Genomic DNA, 17,500 nt, shown 5'->3' with positions numbered 1-17,500 from the left:
GTCTGTATGTATATAAGAGTTGGTTAGATTGGGTGTTTGAGTTGTGATGCTGGATTACGTTGCTGTGTGTAAAATAGCAGGGAGTGGATGTGAAGACAGCACTCCTTCTCTGTCAGTACAATATGGACAGTGTCTTCAGAACATCCTAATCTACAGTGTGTAATTGATTCCTATGCAAATCAGAGACCCTATAAAAACAAAGATATTCATTCCGAAATGACATGAATTATTATCCTTGCATTAAGATGTACTCAATTCAACTTATTGAGTGATTTGTTGATGACATTTTTGCATTTTAACTAATTTTAAGACTGTCAAAGCAAAAAGTCTGAATATTTCTGTCCATGAGGTATTTTTGTATTTCACTTTTAATAAATGTACTGAAATGTCAAAAATCGTGTTTTCGCTTTGTCATTCTGGGGTATTGTGTGTGGATTGATGGCAAATTCTTTAAATTGAATCCATTTCAAATTTACTCTATAACACAAGAAAATGTGTAAAAAGTGAAGTGGTCTGAATACCTTCAGAAGGCGCTGTTCATGTTCTGAACTTCACTTTCCATGTATTCCTTCATTTTTATATAGTAATCATCTAGTACAGTAATATCTATGCATCATGTGACATTGTGAGGGGCAGCCAAGGTGCAGGCTGCTTTTCCCCTCTCTGTCTGTGGGCTGTGGGAGGCATGGCTCTCATGAGAAGACTTCACCTGTCCCCTGCAGTACCGCTCCCTGCCATTGGAGGCATGGCTCTCATGAGAAGACTTCACCTGTCCCCTGCAGTACCGCTCCCTGCCATGGCAGGCATGGCTCTCATGAGAAGACTTCACCTGTCCCCTGCAGTACCGCTCCCTGCCATGGCAGGCATGGCTCTAATGAGAAGACTTCACCTGTCCACTGCAGTACCGCTCCCTGCCATGGGAGGCATGAGAAGACTTCACCTGTCCCCTGCAGTACCGCTCCCTGCCATGGGAGGCATGAGAAGACTTCACCTGTCCCCTGCAGTACCTCTGACCCCCAGACCCCCAGACCCCCAGACCCCTATCCCCCAGACCTCTAGCCCTCAGATGGGGGCACCACCTGGTGGTCATTTACTAGTGTTACAACAACAGAGAGATTAGAATCCAGCCAGTTAGCAATAAGCACTGGATCCTAAAAACCCAGAATTTGAACCTGAAATATTCTTTATAACATCACAGATCTTTTATAATGGAACAGTGTAATAGAACATCAGTGTAATAGAACATTAGTGTAATAGAACATCAGTGTAATAGAACAGTGTAATAGAACATCAGTGTAATAGAACATCAGTGTAATAGAACATTAGTGTAATAGAACATTAGTGTAATAGAACATTAGTGTAATAGAACATTAGTGTAATAGAACAGTGTAATAGAACAGTGTAATAGAACAGTGTAATAGAACATCAGTGTAATATAACATTAGTGTAATAGAACATCAGTGTAATAGAACATTAGTGTAATAGAACATCAGTGTAATAGAACAGTGTAATAGAACAGTGTAATAGAACATCAGTGTAATAGAACATTAGTGTAATAGAACATCAGTGTAATAGAACATTAGTGTAATAGAACATTTATGTAATAGAACATTAGTGTAATAGAACATTTATGTAATAGAACAGTGTAATAGAACATTAGTATAATAGAATATTAGTATAATAGAACATTTATGTAATAGAACAGTGTAATAGAACATCAGTGTAATATAATCTTAGTATAATAGAACATTAGTATAATAGAACATCAGTGGAAACCAAAGGGGACGTTTTCTTTCCAGTGTTAACACTTCACTTAGCAACGTCATGACAACCCAAATGTGCAGACAGGCCTAGGAGACGAGTTAACCTTGACCCTAACCCTAACTCTAACCCTGACCCTGACCCTGACTCTGACCCTAACCCTAACTCTGACCCTGACCCTGACTCTGACCCTAACCCTTACTCTAACCCTGACCCTGACCCTAACCCTAAACCCTGACCCTAAACCTAACCCTTGGGGATGAGTTAACTTTAACCCTCACCCTTAACCCTGACCCTAACCCTAGGGCTAGTAGAACCATGTAGTTAGGCTCTTCAAACCCACCTCCTCGTTGCTAGGCAACCCCCCCCCTTTTCCCTCCACCGTTCGTATTTTACGACATTTTTTAGAAAAAAATGTTTTATGAAACTCCTTCAAACCACACACTCTCCCCACCCCCTCGTTGCTAGGTAACCCACCATATCCCGTCCCTTTCCGACATTTTCTTTTCCTTTACGACATTCCCTCAAACACACCAACCTCCCTTATTTTACGACATTTACTATTATTATTATTATTATTATTATTATTATTATTATTATTATATCTTTACGACATTTACTTCTTCTTTACGAGAGAAGGGGAGACAGACACCATGGAAACCACCACCACCACCGACACCGGCGGCTCCTCTGGTACTCGTAGCGGGTCCTCTGGGACCGTCTCCCCCGGTGGTACCGTCTCCTCTACCGGCTCTGAGGCTAATGATAACGGGGCTAACTAACGAAGCTAACGAATTTACCTACCGAGTGCAGTGTTGACGGGGTGCTAAAGGCTAATGCTAACGGGGCTAACGAATTTACCTACAGAGTGCAGTGTTGACGGGGTGCTAAAGGCGAATGCTAACTGGCTCTAACGAACTGACCGTGTGTGTGTGTGTGTGTGTGTATTATGAATGTGATTAAATAAATACTAAATATGTCGTTTTATTGTCATTTTCTGTCTGTCTGTCTGACCTGTTGTTGCCGTTCAGCTCCAGGATTATATCCGCGCCACGCTGTCTCTGACCTGTCTGTCTCTCTATCTGACCTGTCTCTCTCTGTCTGTCTGTCTGACCTGTATGTCTTTTGTTGCCCTCCAGCTCCAGGATTGTATCCGCGCCATGCTGTCTCTGACCTGTCTGTCCCTCTGTCTTATCTGTCTGTCTATCTGTCTGTCTGTCTGTTTCTCTCTGACCTGTCTGTCTCTCCATCTGACCTGTCTGTCTGTTGTTGCCATAGCTCCAGGACTGTATCCGCGCCACGCTGAGTGACTGGTCCTCCGAGACGCCGGGGAGAAGGTGAGACTCATCCCTCTCTTCCTTCCTTCCTTCCTTCCTTCCTTCGTCTCTCTCTGGATGCTCCACACACACACACACGCACACCCACACACACGCGCGCCCAGAGGCGTCAATGTTTAGTGAGTCAAGTGACAATGTGTGTGTGTGTGAGAGAGAGGGAGACACACACACACACACACACACACACACACAGACACACACACACACACACACGCGCGTCAATGTTTAGTGAGTCAAGTGACAACGTGTGTGTGTGTGTGTGTGTGTGTGGGTGCTCCTGAGACAGGGAGAGAGAGAGGGAGACACATACACACACATACACACACACACACACACACACACACAGAGACACACACACACTCACACAGACATACACACACACACACACACACACACTCACACAGACATACACACACACACACTCACACTGTCTGTCTGTCTGTCTCTGACCTGTCTGTCCCTCTGTCTGTCTGTCTGTCTGTCAGTCTCTGACCTGTCTGTCTGTCTGTCTGTTTGTCTCTGACCTGTCTGTCTCTCCATCTGACCTGTCTGTCTGTTGTTGCCGTAGCTCCAGGACTGTATCCGCGCCACGCTGAGTGACTGGTCCTCTAAGACGCCGTCGGCCGGGGAGAAGGTGAGACTCATCCCTCTCTTCTCTCCCTCCCTCCCTCCCTCCTTTCCTGTCTCTCTCTTCCTTCCCTCCTTTCTTGTCTTCCTTACTTCCTTCCCTCCTGTCTCTCCCTCCCTCCTGTCTCTCTCCCTCCCTCCTTCCCTCCCTCCTGTCTCTCTCCCTCCCTCCCTCCCTCCTTTTTTCCTTCTCTCCCTCCCTCCTGTCTCTCTCTCTCTCTCCTTCCCTCCCCCCTTCTCTCCCTCCCTCCCTCCTGTCTCTCTCTCCTTCTCTCCCTCCTGTCTCTCCCTCCTTCCCTCCCTCCTTCTCTCCCTCCTTTCCTGTCTTCCTTCCTTCCTTCCCTCCTGTCTCTCCCTCCCTCCCTCCCTTCTGTCTCTCTCCCTCTCTCCCTCCCTCCCTCCCTCCTGTCTCTCTCTCTCCCTCCTTCTCCCCTCCCTCCCTCCCTCCCTCCCTCCCTCCCTCCTGTCTATCTCTCTCTCTCTCCTTCCCTTCCCTCCTTTCCTGTTTCCTCTCTTCTTTCCTTACTGTCGGCGGAGGAGAAGGTGAGACTCATCCCTCTCTTCCTTCCTTCCTTCCTTCCTTCCTTCCCTCCCTCCTTTCCTTCGTCTCTCTCTGGATGCTCCACACACACACACACACACGCACACCCACACACACGCGCGCCCAGAGGCGTCAATGTTTAGTGAGTCAAGTGACAAAGTGTGTGTGTGAGAGAGAGAGAGGGAGACACACACACACACACACACACACAGATAGACAGACAGACACACTCACACAGACACACACACTCACTCACACACTCACACTGTGGGAGCCTGGTCGACAGGCGCAACAGCGGGTCAACCAATGAGAATAGAAACAGGCGGAAACAGGGGTTGCGGTGAAATCAACGTAGGGTTTTATTTCTAAGGTGCGGGGAAAAGGGAGAGGCGAAAGGCAACTCAAATCTTCACCGGGTTGGCGGTTGGCGCTACGGCGCTCCGCCGGGTTCTTCTTGTCGTCAGAGAGAGAGAGAGACAGGCCAAAGTTAGTGGGATATCGGGTCCCTTTCACTGACCTCTTCCTCCGGTCGGTTGGGGGGTTCCTCTCCGTCTTCCAGGCTTTCTCTCCCGTTTGGCTTATGAGACTGGCTTAGCGGGTGTCTGGTCTCGACTCGTTCCTCCAGCCAGTCTGTCTTCAGCTTGTCCTGGGGAGTTTAAAAGGCCTCAGGATCGCCGAGCTGACTCAGCGCACCTGTGAGCGGTGAGCTGAGTCATCTGATTGGTGGCGGAGTCTCCAGGACATAGAACTGGGATAGTACCTCCCATCCAGCACGACACCCCATGGCTGCCTTTGCCTCCCCCTTGTGGCCACCAGGTGTCTCTGTGGGGCACTGCTCACCGGCTGGGCCATCACAACACACAGACACACACACACACACACTCACACACACACTCACTCACACAGACACACACAGACACACACACACACATGCCCAGAGGCGTCAATGTTTAGTGAGTCAAGTGACAACGTGTGTGTGTGTGTGTGTGTGTGGGTGGGTGCTCCTGAGACAGGGAGAGAGAGAGGAAGACACACACACACACTCACACATACGCACACTCACACAGACAGACACACACTCACACAGACACTCACACATACACACACATGCCCAGAGGCGTCAATGTTTAGTGAGTCAAGTGACAACGTGTGTGTGTGTGTGTGTGTGTGGGTGGGTGCTCCTGAGACAGGGAGAGAGAGAGGAAGACACACACACACACTCACACATACGCACACTCACACAGACAGACACACACTCACACAGACACTCACACATACACACACATGCCCAGAGGCGTCAATGTTTAGTGAGTCAAGTGACAACGTGTGTGTGTGTGTGTGTGTGTGTGGGTGGGTGCTCCTGAGACAGGGAGAGAGAGAGGAAGACACACACACACTCACATACACACAGACACACACACACACACTCACACACTCACACAGACATACACACACTCACACAGACATACACAGACACACTCACACAGACACACACACAGGCAGGGAGACGGGGGGGAGGCAGGTTTGGGGGGGAGGGTTGAACAGGGAGGGAGGGAGGTTCTGCTGAGGTCAGCTAATCTCTCTCTCTTTCTCTCCCTCTCTCTAGTTCGACTAGTCTGGTCTGTCTCTAACCTGGACTGCTCCCCCCTCCCAGGCACGCCTGGCTGTCTTTCTGTAATCTGTCTGTCCTGAACCTGTCTGTCTCTCAGACCTGTCTGTCTCTCCAGGAGTCTGACGTCCTAGACTGTTCCACCCCCCAGGCGGCCGAGGCCATCACGCCTGTCTGTCTCTCTGTCTGTCTGTCTCTAACTTGTCTCTCTCTCTCTAACCTGTCTGTCTGTTTACCTGTGTCTCTCTCTCTGACCTGTCTGTCTCTCCAGGAGTCTGACGTCCTGGACTGCTCCACCCCCCATGCGGCCGAGGCCACCATCATGCTTGTCTGTCTCTCTCTCTCTGACCTGTCTGTCTCTCTCTCTCTAACCTGTCTGTCTGTTTACCTGTCTCTCTCTCACCTGTCTTTCTCTAACCTGTCTGTCTCTAACCTGTCTGTCTCTCCAGGAGTCTGACGTCCTGGACTGCTCCACCCCCCAGGCGGCCGAGGCCACCATCACACCGGAGGAGAGGGAGGAGCTGAAGGTGTCTGGTACGCTACGACAAGCTAACGCAGGCTAACGCTACGCTAATGCAGGGTAAGACAGGTTAACGCAGGCTAAGACAGGCTCACACACGCTAACACACACCACGATAACACATGCTAATAAATGCTAGTGCATGCTAACACCGGCTCACACGCACCACGATAACACACGCTAACCCAGGGCTAACAAACGATACCAGCCCATGATTACACACGACGCGACCACACGTTAACACAGGCTAACAAATGACACCAGCACATGCTAACACAGGCTAACCCAGGCTAACCAACGCTAACCCACGTTAACACAGGCTAACAAATGACACCAGCACATGCTAACACAGGCTAACCTAGGCTAACCCACGCTAACGTTGTCGTTGCAGTCAAGCTGTTCCTGTGCGAGTCGGACCAGTCGTCCATCAGGCAGGCTGTCGACATGGGTGAGTCCTGCCTGTTTGTCTGTCTGTCTGCCTGTTTGGCTGTCTGCTTGTCTGTCTGTTTGTTTGGCTGGCTGGCTGGCTGTCTGCCTGTCTGTCTGTCTGCCTGTTTGGCTGTCTGTCTGTTTGGCTGCCTGCCTGTCTGTCTCTCTCTTTACCTGTTTGTCTCTCCCCTCCACAGCCTGTCTCACCCTCGCCCTGTCGACCAGGAGGACAACATTCCCCCCCCCCCCCACACCCAGACCCTCTCGGACCTCTAACCTGTCTTTCTCTCCCTAACCTGTCTCCCTCCCCCCCAACAGCCTGTCTCACTCTCGCCCTCTCCCAACTCGACTCGGTTATCCTGGCGCCCCCCCCCCGCCCCCCCCCCCCCCGGGGGCCGACCACGCCCCCCAGACCCTCTCGGACCTGCAGCCGGCATGGGTTTTCTTGGAAACGCTGGTGGCGTCCGGGAAGGTGGTCGCCATCGGGACGTCGGACCTGGACAAGGGCCTCCTGGAGGAGCTGCACAACTGGGCCCAGGTGGGTGTCTGTCTGTCTTTCTCTGGCCTGTCTGTTTGTCCTGGACGGTGTGTGTGTCTGTCTGTCTGTCTCTCTCTCTCTCTCGCTCTATCCCTGACCTGTCTGTCTGTTCTGGACAAGGGCCTCCTGGAGGAGTTGTACGACTGGGACCAGGTGGGTGTCTGTCTGTCTGATCTGTCTGTCTGTCCTGGACAAGGGCCTCCTGGAGGAGCGCTACGACTGGGCCCAGGTGGGTGTCTGTCTCTGTCTCTGAACTGTCTGTCTGTCTGTCCTGTGCTGGGGGTATCTGTCTCTCCCTGACCTGTCTGTCTCTCTCTCCATGTCCAAGGTGAAACCCCACCAGTAACCAGGTCAAACTGAGTGCGTACGCCAACTGTCTGTCTCTCTTTCTCTCTCTCTCTTTCTCTCTGTCCCTGACCTGTCTCTCTCTCTCTCTCCCTCTCTTTCCATGTCTGTCTCTCCCTCTAACCTGTCTCTCTCTCTCTCTCTCTCCTTCCAGAGCTTATCTCGGCGGCGGGCTTCCAGGAGGCGCTGTCTCTCTCTCTCTGACCCGTCTGTCTATCTGTCTGTCTTTGACATGTCTGTCTCCCCTCTAACCTGTCTCTCTCTCTCTCCCTCCCCCCTCTCCCTCTGAGCTGTCTGTCTGTCTTTGACCTGTCTCTCTCCCCCTAACCTGTCTTTCTCTAACCTGTCTGTCTCTCTGTCGTCTTCCAGAGCTCATCACGTCGGCGGGCTTCCAGGAGGCGCTCCGTGAGAGCGCGGCGTTAGCAACGGCGTCCCACGGCGACCCCGACCGCGACGGCTGTGACGCGGCGTCGGCGTGGCGTGGCGCCTCCGCTGGGTCCTGCGCTACGCCATCATCGTCAAGAGCCGCGGCATCATCAAGGCCAAGGGCTACCTGGTCCACGCCACCCGGGTAGCGTAGCGTAGCATAGCATAGTCTGGTGTAGTCGAGGCTAGCATAGTGTAGTGTAGCCTTAGCGTAGCATCGTGTAGCCTTGGTTAGCCTGGTTAGCGTAGCGCGGACGACACCTTGGTTAAGTTGAAAGACTTAGCTACGGTTAGTAGCTAAGTCACATGTATGTAATGTGATGTCATGTATGTAATGCTTATGGAGTTGATGGTGGATTAAATCTGTTCCATCAGTTTTCCAGCGACTGACAGAGAGCAGAAACACGCTGCATGGCGCCATCTGTTGGTCGACTGTCGACAGCACAACACATGAGGCCAATGGAGGAAAGCAGAACCATGTGAGAAGATTTCCTCTTCAGTGGTTGAACCTTTCACACATCTGGCACTCCGGATTGTTTCAGCAGCGTAAAAACAAAATGCATTTTTAAATGTTCCAATGTATTTCTATGGGACTGTTAGGGATAGGAATGTATTTCTATGGGACTGTTAGGGTTAGGAATGTATTTCTATGGGACTGTTAGGGATAGGAATGTATTTCTATGGGACTGTTAGGGATAGGAATGTATTTCTATGGGACTGTTAGGGTTAGGAATGTATTTCTATGGGACTGTTAGGGATAGGAATGTATTTCTATGGAACTGTTAGGGTTAGGAATGTATTTCTATGGAACTGTTAGGGTTAGGAATGTATTTCTATGGAACTGTTAGGGTTAGGAATGTATTTCTATGGAACTGTTAGGGTTAGGAATGTATTTCTATGGGACTGTTCGGTGCCAACATGTTTGACAACATGGTAAGTTAGTGAGTTTCGTTTCTAGGCACACTAGATCGTATCCAGGGGTAATAGAACATTAGTGTAAAAGAACATTAGTTTAATAGAACAGTGTAATAGAACATTAGTGTAATAGAACATTAGTGTAAAAGAACATTAGTTTAATAGAACAGTGTAAAAGAACATTAGTTTAATAGAACAGTGTAATAGAACATTAGTGTAATAGAACATTAGTGTAATAGAACAGTGTAACAGAACATTAGTTTAATAGAACAGTGTAATAGAACATTAGTGTAATAGAACATTAGTGTAATAGAACATTAGTGTAATAGAACATTAGTATAATAGAACATTAGTGTAATAGAACATTAGTATAAAAGAACATTAGTGTAATAGAACGTTAGTATAATAGAACATTAGTGTAATAGAACATTAGTATAAAAGAACATTAGTTTAATAGAACAGTGTAATAGAACATTAGTGTAATAGAACATTAGTATAATAGAACATTAGTGTAATAGAACATTAGTATAATAGAACATTAGTGTAATAGAACGTTAGTATAATAGAACATTAGTGTAATAGAACATTAGTATAATAGAACATTAGTGTAATAGAACATTAGTATAAAAGAACATTAGTGTAATAGAACGTTAGTATAATAGAACATTAGTGTAATAGAACATTAGTATAAAAGAACATTAGTTTAATAGAACAGTGTAATAGAACATTAGTGTAATAGAACATTAGTATAATAGAACATTAGTGTAATAGAACATTAGTATAATAGAACATTAGTGTAATAGAACGTTAGTATAATAGAACATTAGTGTAATAGAACATTAGTATAATAGAACATTAGTGTAATAGAACATTAGTGTAATAGAACATTAGTTTAATAGAACAGTGTAATAGAACATTAGTGTAATAGAACATTAGTGTAATAGAACGTTAGTTTAATAGAACATTAGTATAATAGAACATTAGTGTAATAGAACATTAGTATAATAGAACATTAGTGTAATAGAACATTAGTGTAATAGAACATTAGTGTAATAGAACATTAGTTTAATAGAACATTAGTGTAATAGAACATTACTGTAATAGAACATTAGTGTAATAGAACATTAGTATAATAGAACGTTAGTATAATAGAACATTAGTATAATAGAACATTAGTATAATAGAACAGTGTAATAGAACATTACTGTAATAGAACATTAGTATAATAGAACATTAGTGTAATAGAACATTAGTATAATAGAACGTTAGTGTAATAGAACATTAGTGTAATAGAACATTAGTGTGAACCAAAGGGGACGTTTTCTTTCCAGTGTTAACACTTCCCTTAGCAACGTCATGACAACCCAAATGTGCAGACAGGCCTAGGAGACGCTGAGAAAATCACCAGGACTCCACTGCCCTCTCTGCAGAGCATCTACCACCGCAGAGTCCACAGGAGAGCCGCCTCCATCCTCAAGGACCCCACCCACCCCCAGCACGGACTGTTCACACTTCTACCCTCAGGCCGGAGGTACAGAAGTGTTAAATGCAGGACCACCAGACTGAAGAACTCCTTCTTTCCCACTGCCATCAGGCTCCTAAACAACCCATAGGAGATTAATATAACCTTACTACCTCAAATAACTGAATTTTCCAGTTTGCATAATTGCACTGCTACATTTGCACTGTTTTATTATTATTATTGCTGCTATTTTATTGTATGCCTTAAGTTTTGCTGTCTTGTACATTTGTTTAGTATATATTGTATATTCTTTAGTATTGTATATTTTACATTGGTTGGCATTCTGCGGACAGCAAAGCAAGAATTTCGTTGTACAGTGAAACATGTTTTCTACTGTGCATATGATAATAAACACTTTGAATTTGAATTTGAATTGTCTGAAGCAAACAATGGAATAGTATTCTCTTCCTGATGATGCCTTTTAGCTGGGTGACCTCATTCTTTTGACATCTCAAACTTCATTAAAAATGTTCTTAAACACCAAATATTCTTACTTACTTCATATTCTTTCAATGCCAAACCATTCCTTCATATTTTAGTTTGTATTCTCAGACTTTCAATGTGCAAATTCAAGTTTGGATTTAACTTGCCTGCCCCCATGATTGATAGATAAGTACTTACATTAAACCAGCTACTATTATTATAATAATGTCTTGTCAACCCTCATACCATCATCATAAACTTCACATCATAACAGCATCCTTCATTCAATACCAGTTAGCATCCAATCAAAGTCTCCTTCTGCATTTTACTTCCTACTCTTTGAAAGTCAATCCATTTCTTCATCTTCCGGTCGATACTCTCAAACTTTCACTGCAAACACGAAGGCCACTGTTGCGTTGCATGTTCATATCCATATTTCCCACCCCGATCGATCGACGCAATGAACACAGACACAGGAAAGCATCCCTTCAGAAACCCCAGACACCGAGATAAGATTCAGTTAAAGGTAGACTCAGCGATATGATGTCACCGCGTGGTCTGGTCAACATGGTGTCAGAGCGTGTTCTTTTTTTTAAGGATCAGACAAACAACTTCTTACTTTTAGCTATTTTATTTATGTCAAAATTTCAGGCTTGTACAAGGACCACTTTGGCAAGGAACAGCAAGCTGTTAATCTGTAACCAACCCTCCAAAAATGGATGGATTCTAACAGTCACGTAAAGCAGTAACACAAATGATGTGATTGGCTGTTTGGTTGGGGAGAAGCCGTGGTTTAGACTTGGCTCTCCCTTGTTGGTGCACGGGCTGGTCCCAGCCCCTTGGCACACGATTGGTCCCATCAGCGGAGACAGCGCCCTGCTAGTGAGATAACACACCTGCTCTGGTTTGTCCCTCCCTAGTCTGGTACTTTTCCACTACAGCTTTTTGTGTAAACATGTGTTGCAACATCCTTCTTGATAGCCTGGCTTGACGTCTCCATGTATTAATCCAACGTACCACGGGACTAATGCTTGATCCATCTCTCATTTATCAACAGGCCACCACATTAGTAAATTTAGCACACTGCAGTAATGTATTTTTCATTTAGCAAAAATAAACTGTATTTATAAAAATAAATTCCCAACAACGATCTGGTACAGTCTGGTAAACACGGTCTGGTAAACGCCATCAAAACATGTAATTGCATGTTAAAAACACATTAAACTAATGATGTGAAACAACATTCCAGCTCCAAGCAGAAAGAAGGAATGTCTTATCGGCCGGTTTAATGACTAATACCAATGGAAAAAGAAGATTTCTTAAAATACCTCTAAAAAGCAAAACATATTTCAAAATTCTAAAGAAAAGATGTCTTTAACATAATCTAATGAAAAAACTATGCATATCAAAATAAGGAAACAACCGATGAAGCAAAAATATTTCTGAATACAAGTAAAAGCATAAGTAAATAACATTGTTGTTCTATGCTAACATTGCTTTTATTCAAGCAAAGCTAACCTTAGACCTCAGTCTGACCTTACAAAGCAGAAAACATCCTTCCAAATATAAAAAGCATCAAACCCTTTTTCTATGATAAAACAACATTCATTTTCTTAAAGGGGCAATCTGGGATTCAAACAACAACAAAGCGGTCTCCCCGCCACTGTTCATGGTAAACGGCTGAGGGACGGGGCTAGAGAAATGTAACCTCTCAAATTCAGAGACGGAGAGATGGTTGAAATAACTGACCATCCATGAGATTTTAAATGGTTTTAACATGTTAACTTCATGTTATGAAGCTGTAAAGTGTTTGTTAACAATGATGTTGTTTACAACAAGTAAAACAACCTGATATTTTGGGTTCTGATTCATATTTTGGGGTCAGTTGAAGTCAATTCATGAGGCATTTATAAGTCATATTCCTCAAGACTCAATGGCTATCCTGTATATCATTCATTTATGAGTCCCAACATGGATGTACCAATCCCAGATTGCCCCTTTAAAGCTGAGCTAAAATAGCTTCCATGTCTTGTTGCTGGACGTTCAGTTACTCCTGAGGATCCAAATCTGACATCATGATGACATCATTGCTTGGCTTCTCTTCATCAGGCTGAGCTGTTCAACACAGGAATAAAATAACATGATTTTGTATCATTGCTGATATGAAATAAAATGTTTAAATTCAATTAAACGCTGTTTCATTTCGATTGACTGACTCAAGCCTCTCTGTGTGTCATTCAAGACCAGGTAGTTACCATGGTGATGAACTCACTGAGGCAGCAGAAGCCCTTGTTACCACATAGTTACCTCATAGTTTCTTAGTAAATACTGGCTAATTACCAGTTAGAACCGGGCTATAAAATAATATACGTGATCCTAGCAACGCGAACCTAGCGACGACAGCTGTCAGTAAAGCTAATCTATAACTGTGTGGTGATTGGTCAGAAATGTATCCCCACATGGGACAGGCGCCATCTTCACCGTCTCTGTCAAAACCAACAGTGATTCAAGGGAGAGGCGTATCTCTAGTATATACAATCTCTGGTCCTATTCACACAACCAGAGGCAACGTTCCCATTCTAACACCAGAGGGCAGTGTTCCCTTTATGACAGCAGAGGGCAGTGTTCCCATTCGGACACCAGAGGGCAGTGTTCCCATTCTGACACCAGAGGGCAGTGTTCCCATTCTGACACCAGAAGGCAGTGTTCCCATTCTGACACCAGAGGGCAGTGTTCAATGACCCTTAGGAGGGTCAGCGAGCTGTAGTGTAGTGTAGACAGGGGAGTGTTTAGGAGGGTCAGCTAGCTGTAGTGTAGTGTAGACAGGGGAGTGTTTAGGAGGGTCAGCTAGCTGTAGTGTAGTGTAGACAGGGGAGTGTTTAGGAGGGTCAGCGAGCTGTAGTGTAGTGTAGACAGGGGAGTGTTTAGGAGGGTCAGCTAGCTGTAGTGTAGTGTAGACAGGGGAGTGTTTAGGAGGGTCAGTTAGCTGTAGTGTGGTGTAGACAGGGGAGTGTTTAGGAGGGTCAGCTAGCTGTAGTGTAGTGTAGACAGGGGAGTGTTTAGGAGTATCAGTTAGCTGTAGTGTAGTGTAGACAGGGGAGTGTTTAGGAGGGTCAGCTAGCTGTAGTGTAGTGTAGACAGGGGAGTGTTTAGGAGGGTCAGCTAGCTGTAGTGTAGTGTAGACAGGGGAGTGTTTAGGAGGGTCAGCTAGCTGTAGTGTAGTGTAGACAGGGGAGTGTTTAGGAGGGTCAGCTAGCTGTAGTGTAGTGTAGACAGGGGAGTGTTTAGGAGGGTCAGCTAGCTGTAGTGTAGACAGGGGAGTGTTTAGGAGGGTCAGCTAGCTGTAGGTGTAGAGGGCAGAGGGTTCTTACCTGGAGCCCTGCAACGTTTCACCACCAGTACGATGGTCACCAGCAGGAAGGGGAACACCACCAGTAAACTACACAGCAGCCTGGGCAGAGACATGAAGACCACTGGAGGTGGTGTTGGAGTTGGAGTTGGAGTTGGAGTTGGAGTTGGAGTTGGAGGTGGAGGTGGAGTTGGAGTTGGAGGTGGAGTTGGAGTTGGAGTTGGAGTTGGAGGTGGAGTTGGAGTTGGAGGTCGAGGGTGAGGTTACGGTGGAGGGTGAGGTGGAGTTGCAGGTGGAGGTAGAGGTAGTGACAGAGGTAGAGGTAGTGATAGAGGTGGAGGTGGAGATGCAGGTGGAGGTGGAGATGCAGGTGGAGGTGGAGGTGGACGTGGAGGTAGAGGTGGAGGTAGTGATAGAGGTGGAGGTAGAGGTAGTGATAGAGGTGCAGGTGGAGGTGGAGATGCAGGTGGAGGTGGAGTTGGAAGGTGAGGTGGAGGTGGAGGTAGTGATAGAGGTGGAGGTGGAGGTAGAGGTAGTGATAGAGGTGCAGGTGGAGGTGCAGGTGGAGGTGGAGATGCAGGTGGAGGTAAAGGTAGAGGTGAAGGTAGTGATAGAGGCGGAGGTAGAGGTAGTGATAGAGGTGCAGGTGGAGGTGGAGATGCAGGTGGAGGTGCAGGTGGAGGTGGAGATGCAGGTGGAGGTGCAGGTGGAGGTGGAGGTGGAGATGCAGGTGGAGGTGCAGGTGGAGGTGGAGGTGCACATGCAGGTGGAGGTGGACGTAGAGGTGGAGTTGGAGGGTGAGGTGGAGGTGGAGGTGGAGGTGGAAGTGGAGATGCAGGTGGAGGTGTAGGTGCAGGTGGAGATGCAGGTGGAGGTGGACGTAGAGGTGGAGGTGGAGGTAGTGATAAAGGTGGAGGTAGAGGTAGTGATAGAGGTGGAGGTGGAGATGCAGGTGGAGTTGGAGGGTGAGGTGGAAGTGGAGGTAGTGATGGAGGTAGAGGTAGTGATAGAGGTGCAGGTGGAGGTGGAGATGCAGGTGGAGGTGGAGATGCAGGTGGAGGTGGAGGTGGAGATGCAGGTGGACGTGCAGGTGGAGGTGGAGATGCAGGTGGAGGTGGAGGTGCAGGTGGAGGTGGAGATGCAGGTGGAGGTGGAGGTAGAGGTAGAGGTGGAGTTGGAGGGTGAGGTGGAGGTAGTGATAGAGGTGGAGGTGGAGGTAGAGATAGTGATAAAGGTGGAGGTGGAGATGCAGGTGGAGGTGCAGGTGCAGGTGGAGATGCAGGTGCAGGTGGAGGTGGACGTAGAGGTGGAGGTGGAGGTGGAGGTGGAGATGCAGGTGGAGGTGCAGGTGGAGGAGGAATCAGAGTTAGGACAGGTTGGTATTAGTGGAGGTCATGAATAAGACGTCATTTTGGTAGAAACAGTCATCCAGTAACTTGACCTCTGACCTGCGTAACCCTAACCCAACAATCCAGAGGTTGAGATTTTCTACAACCACATTTTCTGAATGAGACTCAGAGACACCAAACGACTGTAGAACTGAACAGCTTCCCCTTACTCTGACCCCCCCTGTACGAACATTAACCCCTCCTGTACTAACCCTGACCCCCCCTGACCCTAACCCTAACCCTAACCCTAACCCTAACCCTAACCCTGACCCCCCCTGACCCTAACCCTAACCCTAACCCTAACGACTGTAGAAGTGACAACAGCTTACCAGTCACTGTGATGTTGACAGCATTGCTGTACTCTCCTGACCCAGACTCACACCAGAACACTCCACTGTCATCAGTGGATACAGAGGGGAGGAGGCATGTGGGTCCAGTTGATGATTTAACAGAGTCACACTCTGACAGCCTGGAACGCCTTCTGAACCACAGCCAGGAACCCTCTGTGAAGCTCATCACTCTCCATCCAGTAGAGCTCCCCTGCACCTCACAGCTCACTGAGACAGAATCACCAGGGTAGAACTGAGATCTGTTGGGACTGACGGTCAGAGAGGCTGGAGGAGAGAGGCCTGGGAGAGAGAGAGAGAGGGGGGGGGGAGAGAGAGGGAGGGAGGGAGAGGGAGAGAGAGAGGGGGGGAGAGAGAGGGGGAGAGAGAGAGAGGGGGGAGAGAGGGGGAGGAGAGAGAGGGGGAGAAGAGAGAGAAAGGGGGAGAGAGAGAGGGAGAAGAGAGAGAGGGGGGAGAGAGGGGGAGGAGAGAGGGGAGAGGGGGAGGAGAGTGGGGGTAGAGGGAGAGAGAGAGAGAGGGGGGGAGAAAGAGAGGGAGGGAGGGAGGCGAGAGAGAGGGGGAGAGAGAGAGAGGGGGGAGAGAGGGGGAGGAGAGAGAGGGGGAGAAGAGAGAGAAAGGGGGAGAGAGAGAGAGGGAGAAGAGAGAGAGGGGGGAGAGAGGGGGAGGAGAGAGGGGAGAGAGGGGGAGGAGAGTGGGGGTAGAGGGAGAGAGAGAGAGGGGGGGGAGAAAGAGAGGGAGGGAGGGAGAGGGAGGGAGAGAGGGGGGCGAGAGAGAGGGGGAGAGAGAGAGAGGGCGGAGAGAGGGGGAGGAGAGAGAGGGGGAGAAGAGAGAGAAAGGGGGAGAGAGAGAGAGGGAGAAGAGAGAGAGGGGGGAGAGAGGGGGAGGAGAGAGGGGAGAGAGGGGGAGGAGAGTGGGGGTAGAGGGAGAGAGAGAGAGAGGGGGAGGAGAGAGAGGGGGAGAAGACAGAGAAAGGGGGAGAGAGAGAGAGGAGAAGAGAGAGAGAGGGAGAGAGAGAGAGAGGGGGAAAGAGAGAGAGGGGGGAGAGAGGGGGAGGAGAGAGGGGAGAGAGGGGGAGGAGAGTGGGGGGAGAGAGAGAGAGAGAGGGGGGAGAGAGAGGTGGAGAGGGAGAGAGAGAGAGAGGGGGGGAGAAGAGGGAGAGAGAGACAACAAAGACAGAGAGAGAGAGAGAGAGAGTGACAGAGGGGGGTCAAAGTTCAGACTGAGACAGGGTCATAGTTCAGAGTTGAAACAGTCCATCAGTAACTCACCTGTTACCCAGAGGAGCTGAGGAGAGCTGTAGTCTGTATAATAGACTGGTTCTCCTCTCCTAGCTCTACATTCATACACCCCTGTGTGACTCAGACCAACAGGACTGACAGAGTAGGAGCCTCCAGCCCCACCCTCACTGTCTGGTAGCTGCTCT

General features: G+C 47.8%; 2 protein-coding genes across 2 annotated transcripts in view; both read right to left on the bottom strand.

The window, feature by feature from the left end:
• The window catches only part of LOC310823899 (uncharacterized protein), a 310,796-nt gene that overhangs the window by 62,290 nt on the left and 231,006 nt on the right, over window positions 1-17,500 (bottom strand). The gene's annotated exons all lie outside the window — the stretch shown is intronic.
• LOC310823949 (uncharacterized protein) lies at window positions 11,618-16,349 on the bottom strand. The gene is made up of 3 exons (XM_083696891.1): window positions 16,060-16,349; window positions 14,365-14,466; window positions 11,618-13,108 (listed from the first exon to the last, which is right to left on the bottom strand). Exons 1-3 carry the CDS (start codon window positions 16,244-16,246, stop codon window positions 13,041-13,043), a joined length of 357 nt encoding a protein of 118 aa, XP_083553017.1. The 5' UTR covers window positions 16,247-16,349; the 3' UTR covers window positions 11,618-13,040.

Source organism: Argentina silus (assembly GCF_951799395.1).
Source record: "Argentina silus genome assembly, chromosome: Y".
Lineage (NCBI taxonomy): Eukaryota > Metazoa > Chordata > Actinopteri > Argentiniformes > Argentinidae > Argentina > Argentina silus.
The sequence above is the reverse complement of the archived record's forward strand: the minus strand, read 5'-3'. Positions and strand labels throughout refer to the sequence as shown.